At 52.6% G+C, this 12,069-nt stretch overlaps 2 protein-coding genes across 2 annotated transcripts; both read left to right on the top strand.

Annotated features, from left to right (window-relative positions):
* The first annotated feature begins 4,138 nt into the window (after window positions 1-4,138).
* On the top strand, window positions 4,139-4,677 carry LOC145948570 (uncharacterized). Its single transcript, XM_083058233.1, has 2 exons — window positions 4,139-4,272; window positions 4,338-4,677. The coding sequence occupies exons 1-2, from the start codon at window positions 4,139-4,141 to the stop codon at window positions 4,675-4,677; spliced, it is 474 nt and encodes a 157-aa protein (XP_082914359.1).
* A 4,863-nt stretch (window positions 4,678-9,540) lies between these two features.
* Window positions 9,541-11,010, top strand: LOC145948569 (uncharacterized). Its single transcript, XM_083058232.1, has one exon. It carries the CDS (start codon window positions 9,541-9,543, stop codon window positions 11,008-11,010), a length of 1,470 nt encoding a protein of 489 aa, XP_082914358.1.
* The last annotated feature ends 1,059 nt before the right edge of the window (window positions 11,011-12,069 follow it).

Below are 12,069 nucleotides of genomic sequence, written 5' to 3'. Positions count from 1 at the left end.
ACAGATTCGACGCGTTAATTATTCAAAATAAAGAGCTGACGGATTTTACGCGGATGCATTTCTTAGTTTCGAGTCTAACCGGGAGCGCTCAAGAACCGATTGCGAATCTTTCCGTAACAAATGACAATTTTGTACTTGCGTGGAACGAGCTAAAATCTCGCTTTGAAAATAAACGTCAACTAATCGAGACACATATTTCCGGATTAAAAAATCTTCCATTAGTTGAAAAGGAATCTGCCTCGGAGTTACATTTGTTACGTGACAAAACTCTTCGAGCAGCAACTGCGCTTAAACGTCTCGATCGAACTCCAGAAGATATTATGAATGATATTTTTGTATACTTTGTAACAAGTAAAATGGATCCGTCTTCCCGGCGGGCATGGCGACTTAAATGTAGCGTCGATTCTACGATACCGACCTTCAGTGATGTAACAAAGTTCTTGTCATCGCGAGCATTCGCATTAGATGAAACTGCGATATCAAAATCAGATATATCAAATAAAAGTGTAAAAATACACAATGCGACCGCGTCATTCAAAAATCCCGCGTCGTGTCCTCTATGTAAAAATTCGCATAGTTTATTCAAATGTTCACAGTTTATAAAGAAGAGTCCGAGTCAACGTTTCGATTTCATTAAACAGTCGAGTCGCTGTTTTAATTGTTTGAGTGCTAAACATTCGGCAGCTAACTGTTCAAGTCAATTTTTATGTCGCATGTGTCAACAAAAGCATCATTCTTTATTACATCGTGACTCGGCCTCTCCTTCTACAAATAGCGTTAAGAGCGATTCTTCTCTATCGGCATTTACAGATCAAGTTGCGAAAGTCGATACGTTCAAACAAGCCGTTGTGATGCATTCGTCCGTTGCACAAGATTTAAGTACATCGTCGATTTTACTTGCGACGGCGAAGGTAACCGTGACATCCACGACAGGGCGCGCACTAACTGCGAGAGCTCTGCTCGATCAAGGGTCCGAGGTTACTTTCGTTAGTGAGCATCTAGCTCAATTATTGCGGTTGCGTCGTAATCGCGCTCAAACGACAATCTCTGTTGTCGGGGGTTTGGATTCTTGTGTTTGTCGATATACTTCGCTAATTCAAATTAGCTCGCGAAGAAGCAATGAGCCCGTATTTATTACTCAAGCTTACATAATGAAGTCATTAACTAAATACGCTCCGCGAACTACAGCAACGATTGTCTCATGGCGACATTTAACTAACCTGCACTTAGCCGATGATAATCCTACCGGATCAGAACCGATAGAAATTATCATTGGTGTCAATTTGTATAGCCAGCTAATATTAGAAGGCCTTCGGAAAGGACCCGTGGGACAGCCGATCGCTCAAAACTCGCATTTAGGTTGGGTAATATCAGGCCCTACTCAAACATCACTCGCATCATCATCAAATATAAACATCTTTCATTGTGTTGCGGGATGAGTGTGAGAGAGAGCAAACGCGCTCGCCCGCTCTCACTCCCTCGCTCTCTCGCTTCGCTTCTAGAGCAGATTGCGCGCGCCACGACAGGCTTCGGAGAGCCGCGTTCTCTCGACCGCTCACGGGCAGCCGCCGCGCGAGCAAAACAAACGGCTTTGTCCTCCGACTTTCGGGAGGGCCCGATATTCTTTGTCGCGAGACCAATATTTGTTTGTTTTCATGTTAGAGAACTCTCTCGAAGGTCGGAAGGATAAAGCCGTCGGCCCGTTACCGCCGATCTCGAGCCACTAGTCTCGAAGCCCTTTGCGCTCGCGGATCTAGATATTCTCAGTACTGTTGGACTTTACGCGGATTCGTTGCTAATCTTTCGGTTGCCGCTCGGTTTCCGTCACGTTGCACTCCGCGCACTGACTCTTGTAAATATTCTTGTACAAATCAATATACTGTCTGTACCGTCTATCACTGATTACCGCTTCTTCTCACATTTCACTGACCACTTGACGTCGCACTTTTTCGAGCCGCCGTTTCCATACTGAACATTGTTGGTCCTTCGAGCCGGATTATAGCTTCTGCTCTGGAGCTGTCTTCGTCGGCAAACCCGTGGTCGTCTCAAGTTCGGAGTGCTGTGGTGCCGTTGGTGAAGTGCAGTGTACCACCTGTAACAGAATGGATTCGGACGTTAAATCTATCGTGGCCGCCGCCACTGTCCTCTATGGCAAAATCTCGCGCGCGCACGACAACCTTATGAAGTTGGGATCTTCCAAGGTCACTCTGGGCGCCATCGAAGCTCGGCTGCAAGCCCTAGAAAAAAACTGGAGCAAGTTTGACTCGCAAAATGACGCTCCTCGACCACCTGGATCAAATCGTTAAGGACCCGTACATGACGTTAGATATACCTGCGCTTGCCGAGGAGGCCTACCTCCTGAACAAGGACTTGCTGCTGGATATGAAGCGTAGTCTCCAGGCGAAGGAGCTTGCAGACTCCGCGGCGCAGTCACGGGGGACGACCCCGTCGGCCTCGCGGACCACTCTCCCGCGTATTCAGCTGCTGCAGTTCTCTGGAAGGTTCGAGGACTGGCCGTCCTTCCGAGATCTGTTCTCCTCTCTCGTAGTCGGTGAGGCCTCCCTGTCAAAGGTAGAAAAAATACACTACCTGAAGACCAATGTAAAGGGGGATGCCGAACAGCTGATTCGCAACCTGCCTACCACGGAAGACAACTTCGAGCGAGCGTGGGCCACTCTCAGCGACCACACACTACGACAATAAACGCCTGCTGGTGAGGTCTTACCTGGCCGCATTTACCGCGCTCCCGAAGATGAAGTCAGATCCAGTGACCGACCTTCGACGCATTTTCCACGGCGTGCTGTCTACCGTCGGCGCCCTAGAAGGAATAGGCCGCCCGATCTCCAGCTGTTCTGACCTCCTTGTACATCTCGTCGTTGACCTTCTCGACTCAAAGACTCGCCGGGAGTGGGAGAACTCGCTGGGGAAGAGCTCCGAGCCGTCGACGTACGAAGAGTTCCGAGCGTTCCTCCAAGAGCAACTGATGACCCAGGAAGCGTTGCGACCTGCAGCCGGTGAACCTCCCGGGAAGGCGGCCGACAGGACCGGGCGATACGCCCGAAGTAACCACGTGAAGAGCCGCGCCGCCGACTCGAGCCGCGGTTGTCCGCTCTGTAAAAAGGAGCACTTTATAGCTTATTGCGAGCTATATACAAGCGAAAGTCGGCCCTGGAGCGGCGCGAAGCAGTAGCTACTCACCTACGCTGCTGGAACTGTCTGGGCCGTCACATGGTCAGTGAGTGTCCTTCCACCAAGAGCTGCAACAGATGCGCGGGTCGGCATCACACATCGCTGCACGAGGCCTTCTTGTCTCCCACGCCGCTCGCTGTGGAGAGCGCACCGTCATCGACGGTGCATGTGGCGGAGCGCCCGCCGGTTGAACGTGCGTCGGTCCTACTCGCTACGGCTCGCGTCCGCGTGACTGACCGTTACGGGCGGCGTCATACAGTTTCGTGCGTTGGTGGATCCGGGTTCCGAAGCCTGTCTGGTCACCGAATCGCTCGCACAACGACTTCGGTTGCCGCGTGTCTCGACGTCGGTCGCTATCTTCGGCATCGGCGGAGTTCAGGCGGGGTTCTCCCGGGGCCGCGTCGCCGTCGCGCTGTCCTCGCGCTCGGGACGGTTTTCGTGCAGCCTCTCCGCGCTCGTGTTGCCGCAACTCTCTATGTACAGCGGCTCCGTGGATGGCGGTGCGCGTTCTTGGTCCCACGTCCAAGATCTCGAGCTGGCCGACCCAGAGTTCTTCCGTCGCGATCCGGTGGAACTGCTTCTAGGCGCTGATCCCTACGCCGACATAGTGCTTCCCGACATTCGACGTGGAGGATCAATGGAGCCGATTGCACAACGGACACGTCTTGGCTGGATTATCCTGGGGACGACTGGGACCGACGGACGTGCATCTTCGTCAGCAGCCTCGATCCAGTGTTCCACGGTGGACGATCTCACGGCTGCCGTGCGTCGCTTCTGGGAGTGGGAGGAGCCTCCTAGCTGCGCCTTGCCGTTCACCACCGAGGAGAAAGCGTGCGACGACCTCTTCGCCTGAACGCATCGACGTCTTCCCGACGGTCGATACTCTGTTCGCCTGCCCCTTCGACGAGAGTTGCCGGACCTTTCTTCGACGCGCCGCGCCGCCTCCCGTATGCTCGGTGCCTTGGAGCGCCGGTTCGAGCGCGATCCAGCACTTCGATATCGCTATCAGGCCTTCATGAGCGATTATCGTGCCCTTGGTCACATGTCGCCCGCCGATGCCAAGACAGTCGCCTCGACCTCCCAGTTCGTTGCTGTTTCCTGCCGCATCACGGGGTGCTCCGGGGCTCCGGCGACGACGCCAAGATTAGGGTCGTCTTTAACGGCTCTTTTCGCACTGCTGCCGGGTTGGCACTGAACGATTTCCTGCACTCTGGGCCCAATCTCTTGCCGGTCCTCGCGGACGTGCTACTGCGCTGGCGTTACCACCGCTACGTGTTCACCGCTAACGTGGAGAAGATGTTCCGCCAGATCCGCGTCCACCAGGAGGATCGAGACATGCAGCGCATCCTGTGGATGGAAGATAAAGAGGTAAAAATGTTCCAGCTCAACACTGTCACGTACGGGCTGGCGTGCGCGCCATACTTGGCTATCAGGGTGCTGCGGCAGCTCGCCTCCGACGAGACTCACCGCTATCCGCTGGGGTCCTGAGTTCTGCAGCAGGATGTTTACATGGACGACATCCTCACCGGCGCCTCCGACCTGGATTCTGCACGCCGCCTTCAGGAGCAGGTGACGGCCCTCTGCACGGCGGGCGGGTTTCCGCTGCGGAAGTGGGCCGCTAACCACACGGCCATCCTGACGAATGTCCCGAGCGAGCACCAGCACCAGCCGGCTGTGGACGCCGCACTACCTACCGACGACTGCTCCGTGCTGGGCTTGCGGTGGAGCCCACTGCGAGACAACCTCACTCTTGCCGTCAGGGAGTCGGCGGATGTTACTCCCACCAAACGAGTGGTCCTCTCGCAGACGGCCTGCCTGTTTGACCCTCTGGGCTGGTTGGCGCCCATCGTCGTGAGAGCTAAACTGCTTATCCAATCCACCTGGTTGCAGCAGCTGGACTGGGACGCCCCTTTGGCCCCGGGAGACGCCGCTAGCTGGACGAACTTCGAGGAGGAGCTTCCTGCGTTGGCGAGGATACGTGTGCCGCGTTGGTTCCGCTGCGATGCCGCTCCCCACGACGTCGAAATCCACGGCTTCGCCGACGGTTCGGAACGGGTATACGCCGCCATAGTGTACCTCCGGGCGGTGAGCGACGGTACGCCCTATTTCTCGCTGGTGCTGGCGAAGTCGAAAGTTGCCCCGCTTAAGAGAGTGTCTCTTCCTCGGCTGAAGCTCTGCGCGGCAGCGCTGTTGGCGAAGTTAGCGGAGCATGTCCGGACTACTCTCAGGCTGACGATGTCTCCCACCTTCCTCTGGACAGATTCCACGGTCGTGCTCTCCTGGATCAGGGGTCACCCTGCAAGATGGACGACCTTTGTGGCTAACAGGGTTGCGGAGATCCAGCGGACCAACGAACAGTCCAAGTGGAGGCACGTACCTGGACGCTTGAATCCGGCGGATTGCGCCTCCCAGGGGGTGTCCCCGAGAGAGCTGGTTGACCACCCGCTATGGTGGCACGGACCGAGCTACCTCGGATCTACAGATGCCTGGCCGAAGGACCCCGGGCTCGTTGACGCGGTCAACCTGCCGGAGCAGCGACCCTCAAGATGCCATGCTGTCGTCGATGCTTCGGAACCCGAAGAGCTGCGACGGTTCTCGTCTCTGCGCCGCTTGCTGCGCGTCTCGGCGTGGATATGGCGATGGCGCTTGCGCCGCCCCCGCGACGGTGGCGAGGCCACGCGCCCTCCATGTTTAGAGCCAGCGGAACTGGATACTGCCCTCCTCCACTGGGTCCGGACCGTCCAACTCCAGAGCTACCGTCTGGAAATTGAGACCATCCGCGCTAGGCGAACGCTGCCCGGACGAAGCTCACTCCGGAAGTTGACTCCAGTCATCGATGGCGACGGGATCCTGCGAGTAAAAGGACGGATTAAGCACGCGTTGCTGGATTTCGATCAGCGGCACCCAGTCATCCTGCCCACCGATTCGCACCTGACCTACCTAGTGGTAGACGCTTGCTACCGACGAACCTTACATGGAGGAGTCCAAGCCACTCTCGCAAGTATCCGCCAGCGATTTTGGATCCCTCGTGGTCGTCAGCTGGTTCGCCGCTACATCAACAGTTGCCTCCCATGTGTGCGATGGCGGGCGGCCGCGCCTCAACCAATGATGGGCGATCTGCCAAGGGCGCGTGTCACTCCCAGCCGACCGTTCCAGCACACCAGAGTGGACTTCGCCGGCCCGATCTGGCTCCGGACATCGAAGGGACGCGACCACAAGGCCTACAAGGGATTCCTGTCAGTTTTTGTGTGTTTCAGCTCGCGCGCGGTCCACTTAGAAGCTGTCAGCGACTATTCCGCCGAGGCCTTCCTCGCCGCGTTCCGACGCTTCGTGTCACGCCGTGGGTTGTGCGAGGTCGTCTGCAGCGACCGCGGCACGAACTTCGTCGGAGCCGACAGCCAGCTCCGGGCCCTCTTTAAAGCGGCGAGTCGCGAGGTCCACAAGGTCATCGGGCGCCTGGCGGACGACGGTGTCCGATGGAGCTTCAATCCACCGGCCGCCCCCCATTTTGGCGGTCTCTGGGAGGCCGCTGTAAAGGCCGTCAAGCACCACCTCCGACGAGTCATCGGAGAAACCCGACTGACCTACGAGGAGATGGCGACGTTCCTGGCGGAGGTAGAGGCATGCCTCAATTCCAGACCCCTGCAGGCTTTGACGGACGATCCGGAAGATTTCGATGCCCTGACCCCCGGCCACTTCCTCATCGGGGCCCCCTTGCTAGCGATTCCGGAGCCCTCCCTCCTGGATGCGAGATCAGGCCGCCTCAACCGCTGGAAATTGCTGCAGCAGATGAGGGATCACTTGTGGCAGCGCTGGGCCCGCGAGTACCTGCAAGGACTTACCCCGCGACCGAAGTGGTGGGCCACCCGCGGGAACTTGAGAGAGGGCCAACTTTGCCTCCTCAAGAACGAGAATACTCCACCTTGTCGTTGGCCGCTCGCGCGCGTTACTCGCCTGCACCCGGGAGTGTCGGGTGCACGTCGTCAAAGTTCGAACCTCCGGTGGCGAGCTGACGCGCCCGGTCGTCAAAATCGTCCCGCTGCCAGCCGCGAGTCCTTCGGACCCCCCGACGCCGACTGCCGATTGCGCTTCAATCGACGAATTAACTGTAAAATAATTGTAATTAGTTGTTATCCATCTCGAAGTGTATACGTACCATTGTTTCGCCGTGATAGAGCGATTCCCTCGGCGCATCCAGCAATCCTCGGTCTGTTTTGACAGGCAAGGTTAGGTTGCCCACGGTTATCGCTTGCATCAGTCGCACAGACGACGACTCATGCGGGGCACGTGCGCGCCCTCGATCGATCGAGGTATCGATCCTGTCACCGCGACACCAGCGCTGTCTCGAGAGCGAATTGCGATCGTCGAATCATTCACGACGAGGCGGGCGGGATGTTGCGGGATGAGTGTGAGAGAACAAACGCGCTCGCCCGCTCTCACTCCCTCGCTCTCTCGCTTTGCTTCTAGAGCAGATTGCGCGCGCCACGACAGGGTTCGGAGAGCCGCGTTCTCTCGACCGCTCACGGGCAGCCGCCGCGCGAGCAAAACAAACGGCTTTGTTCTCCGACTTTCGGGAGGGCCCGATATTCTTTGTCGCAAGACCAATATTTGTTTGTTCTCATGTTAGAGAACTCTCTCGAAGGTCGGAAGGATAAAGCCGTCGGCCCGTTACCGCCGATCTCGAGCCACTAGTCTCGAAGCCCTTCGCGCTCGCGGATCTAGATATTCTCAGTACTGTTGGACTTTACGCGGATTCGTTGCTAATCTTTTGGTTGCCGCTCGGTTTCTGTCGCGTTGCACTCCGCGCACTGACTCTTGTAAATATTCTTGTACAAATCAATATACTGTCTGTTACCGTCTATCACTGTTTACCGCTTCTTCTCACATTTCACTGACCACTTGACGTCGCACTTTTTCGAGCCGCCATTTCCATACTGAACACATTGCACATTGGAAAAGGATCTTAGGCGCTTCTGGGAGGTCGAAGAAACACTTCGCTATTCATTGCTGTCCCCCGACGAGGAGCGATGCGAAGCGCACTTCGTAAAGCATCATTCCCGAACTGCGGAAGGGAAATACATGGTGCGTATTCCATTCAAATCGCCTCCTCCTCTCGAAATAGGAGCATCACGCTCGATCGCCGTTCAACGGCTTCAATCATTAAAGTATCGTTTGGATTCTCAACTAGAAATAAAAGCCGAGTATTCTGCATTCTTAACTGAATACGTTAAGCTCCATCACATGGTGATCACGTCACCTCCTAAATCGTCGGAATTCCAAGCGATATACATACCCCATCAACCAGTGGTTCGTGAATCTAGCGCTACCACACGCTTGCGAGTAGTGTTCAACGCTTCAAGCTTAACATCTAATGGCACATCTCTGAATTCACATCAGTACATTGGGCCTAAATTGCAAACGGATCTCGTCGCCGTGCTCTTAAAATGGCGCCAATATAAGTACGTATATTCAGCAGATATTGCAAAAATGTACCGGCAGATTTGGGTCGATCCTTGTGATCGTGATTATCAAACAATCGTCTGGTACAATGACGACTTCTCGAAAATCCAAGATTATCAGTTAGCAATGGTTACTTACGGTACAGCATCCGCTCCATTTCTAGCACTTCGAGTTCTAAAGCAGTTGGTCCTCGACGAAGGAGCAGAGCTTCCATTAGCCTCCGCCATTATACAAGAACATAATTACGTCGATGACGTATTGTTCGGAGAGGACGATGTTCCCTTGATTTGCCAAGCGCGCAACGAGGTTCGTGAGCTGCTCGCTCGAGCAGGATTTTGACTGCGTAAATGGGCAAGCAATAATCCTGATCTTTTGTCAGATATCTCGGAAACTGATCACGGTCTCGCTAGCGATAGAACATTTTCTATCGACGAATCACTCAATGTTCTGGGAATCGCCTGGAGTCAAGTCCATGATGCCTTCCACTTCCGTGTGTCACTACCTCCGTACCTCCCAAATACCAAAAGAAAAATTCTCTCGATAATTGCAAAATTGTTTGACCCGCTCGGATAGGTCACTCCCGTCACAATCTCAGCTAAAATTTTAATGCAAAGCTTGTGGCGTGATAAATTGGATTGGGATGATCCAATTCGATCTTCCATTATGGACCGTTGAGAAGCTATCTTCAAAGCACTCCCTCACTTGCGCGAACTTCGGTTGCCAAGATGGAGCGGACGGGGTTCCGACACTGCTCGTGGTGAGCTACATGGATTTGCAGATGCTTCCACCTCCGCATACGCCGCAGTAATATATATGCGTACAATCTCACTATCCGGAGAGATCACAATTAGTTTAATTATTGCAAAATCGAAAGTTGCTCCAGTTAAGCCGATGACCATTCCTCGTTTGAAGCTGTCAGCCGCGGTACTCCAAGCGCGCTTGATGAGTTACGTCAACTCCTCTCTCAAGTTCACTCCTGACAAAATTTATTGCTGGACAGATTCAACCGTCGCGTTAGCATGGATAAAATCATCTCCGTCGCGTTGGAAACCATTCGTAGCTCACCGAGTAGCGGAAATCCAATCTCTAGTGCCTCAAGCCGAGTGGCGCTATATCTCGACGAATGAGAATCCAGCCGATGAAGCATCCAGAGGTCTTCTGGCAAGCGAGCTTCAATCGTATTCGTTATGGTGGCAAGGCCCCTCTTGGTTACGACTAAAAGAAATCGATTGGCCGTTTCATGAACAATCTCACTTAAAAGAACACCTCGAGGAACAGAGAGCTCATGTCCTCACGACGATTAAAACTGAGCCGTGGGATTTAGCTAATAGATTCTCTTCATGGCCAAAATTAATAAGAGTAACACAGATGGGACAACTCCCGTCAGCTCGCGTTTCCGTACCAAGCCGTGCGTTCTCTCATTGTGGAGTGGATTACGCCGGACCTGTCGCGACGCGAGCTTCAGCAGGCCGAGGGATAACATCTCGCAAAGGATATATAGCTTTATTTGTTTGTCTTGCATCACGAGCAATCCATTTGGAGCTCGTTAGTAGCTACACTACCTCTGCATTTTTAGCCTTCACTCGATTTTGCGCTCGTCGTGGTTTACCGGCAGTCATGTATTCCGATAACGGCACGACCTTTGCTGGAGCGGATAGGGAACTCGCAAGAGCATATCGTAATGCTCTTCAAGACCCTTCTTTTCTCAACAAAACTGCCTCGGATAACGTAGTGTGGAAATTCATTCCCCCTCATGCACCACATTTTGGTGGGCTGTGGGAAGCGGGTATTCGTAGTGTGAAACACCACTTAAGAAGAATTCTCGCATCGCATACTCTTACGTATGAGGAGTTCGCCACCCTCTTAAGTCGAATAGAGGCTTGTCTCAACTCGCGACCAATAGGCCCGTTGAACGACACCCTTGATGATTATACGCCAATAACCCCGGGTCATTTTTTGATTGGATCCGCGATCACAACCATTCCGGAGCCTTCTATTCTAAATATAAATGAAAACCGTCTCTCACGATGGCAATTAGTGCGCCAAATGACAGAAAAGTTTTGGAAAATTTGGCAGCAGGATTACGTTAACATCCTGCAACAGAGGTTCAAATGGCGTAAAATGCAATCGTTAATTCGCGTCGGTACGATGGTTCTCATTAGAAACGATTTACTCCCCCCATGCAAATGGGAACTAGGCCGCGTGATACAATGTTATCCGGGTTCTGACGGATTGGTGCGCGTTGTGTCAGTCCGAACTCCGTCGTCCGAATATAAAAGACCTATCGGGCAATTGTGCATTCTACCGATCGATGTAGAAACAACCGCCGATCCAAGGGCTGCATCAACTTCGTGTACATAATAAAATTAATTGTAAGGTATATGTATTATGTTAAGTCGTAAACATGTATGAAAGCATATAAAGCGTACTGTAAAAACACCGCCTGTCCCCGATGTAAAACCATATGTCATGGCGGGCGACCAACTTTTAGTTTCTAAAAGCATAATCATGGCTAATTCCAATAGTCATTCATTATTTGAAACTATCGTTTCAAGGTGGGCGATATGTTCGCGATTCGATAGGTCGAGCGAAATCCGCGGATTGAATCCGCCGAAATCTCCTTGCCGGTAGCTGGTGCCCCCTGACGCGATCACGCGAATCAAACAGAGAATGTGTCTCTCAATAACACAGAGGAATGCGTGCCGAAAATTAAAACCCGAAATGAAAAACACGACCAATCCGCGTCAAAGGAACTCGCGTGATAGCCCTGTGTTCGCGCTCGATTGGCTATTGAAGCTCGTACGATCAATCCGTGGGGACTAGCTACCGTGTGAAAACTCACAACGATTGACTTCTTCGAGAGAAAGCATCGCGCTCACACGTTCGCGTAGCCGATCTTAGAGTAAAATCGCGCTCTTGCTTACTAATAGTAAGCTACGTGCTTTGCGTTATCACTTAATCTGCACGAAAGTTATAAGAATTAGTGCGACTGTTCACGAAGGGTCTAGTGATCCCTTCCTCAAATAAACTTGCTCCGTTACTAATTGTGATAGTAACAGATACAATAATAACGTTGGATTTAATTCTTTGACGTCTACTCCGGATCCAGTGTTTCCTATCCTCACTCACACAAAATCGCGAAACGAAATCCCGACGTTCCCAACGGAGCGTGTCCCGGCGAACAAATAACTATAAAACAAAGTAATGCAAATATAACAATTTATATATTTAACATTCCGTAAAAGAAAGTTTCAACAATTTTATTAAAAAATTGTATAAAAAAATATTCTTACATAATCAATCAAATGAAGCCGGTTTTTATATATAATAATATACAACCTGATTTGCGTGTCATTAAATAAAAAAAAATATTAGTTTTTTACTTTTGGATTCTGATCACTTGTATTACTTATACTTTTA

This window comes from Prenolepis imparis, unplaced genomic scaffold (genome assembly GCF_030444845.1).
Source record: "Prenolepis imparis isolate NDT839.2.m4 unplaced genomic scaffold, iyPreImpa1.0 SCAF_469, whole genome shotgun sequence".
Classification (NCBI taxonomy): Eukaryota; Metazoa; Arthropoda; class Insecta; order Hymenoptera; family Formicidae; genus Prenolepis; species Prenolepis imparis.
The sequence above is the reverse complement of the archived record's forward strand: the minus strand, read 5'-3'. Positions and strand labels throughout refer to the sequence as shown.

What these genes read in the sequence shown, in the direction of transcription:
- LOC145948570 (XM_083058233.1), top strand. Translation starts at nt 4,139, where the DNA reads ATGCTCGGTGCCTTGGAGCGCCGGTTCGAGCGCGATCCAGCACTTCGA. An exon ending in ACAGTCGCCTCGACCTCCCA is followed by an intron (nt 4,273 to 4,337) that starts GTTCGTTGCTGT and finishes CGCCAAGATTAG; the next exon opens with GGTCGTCTTTAACGGCTCTT.
- LOC145948569 (XM_083058232.1), top strand. Translation starts at nt 9,541, where the DNA reads ATGACCATTCCTCGTTTGAAGCTGTCAGCCGCGGTACTCCAAGCGCGC.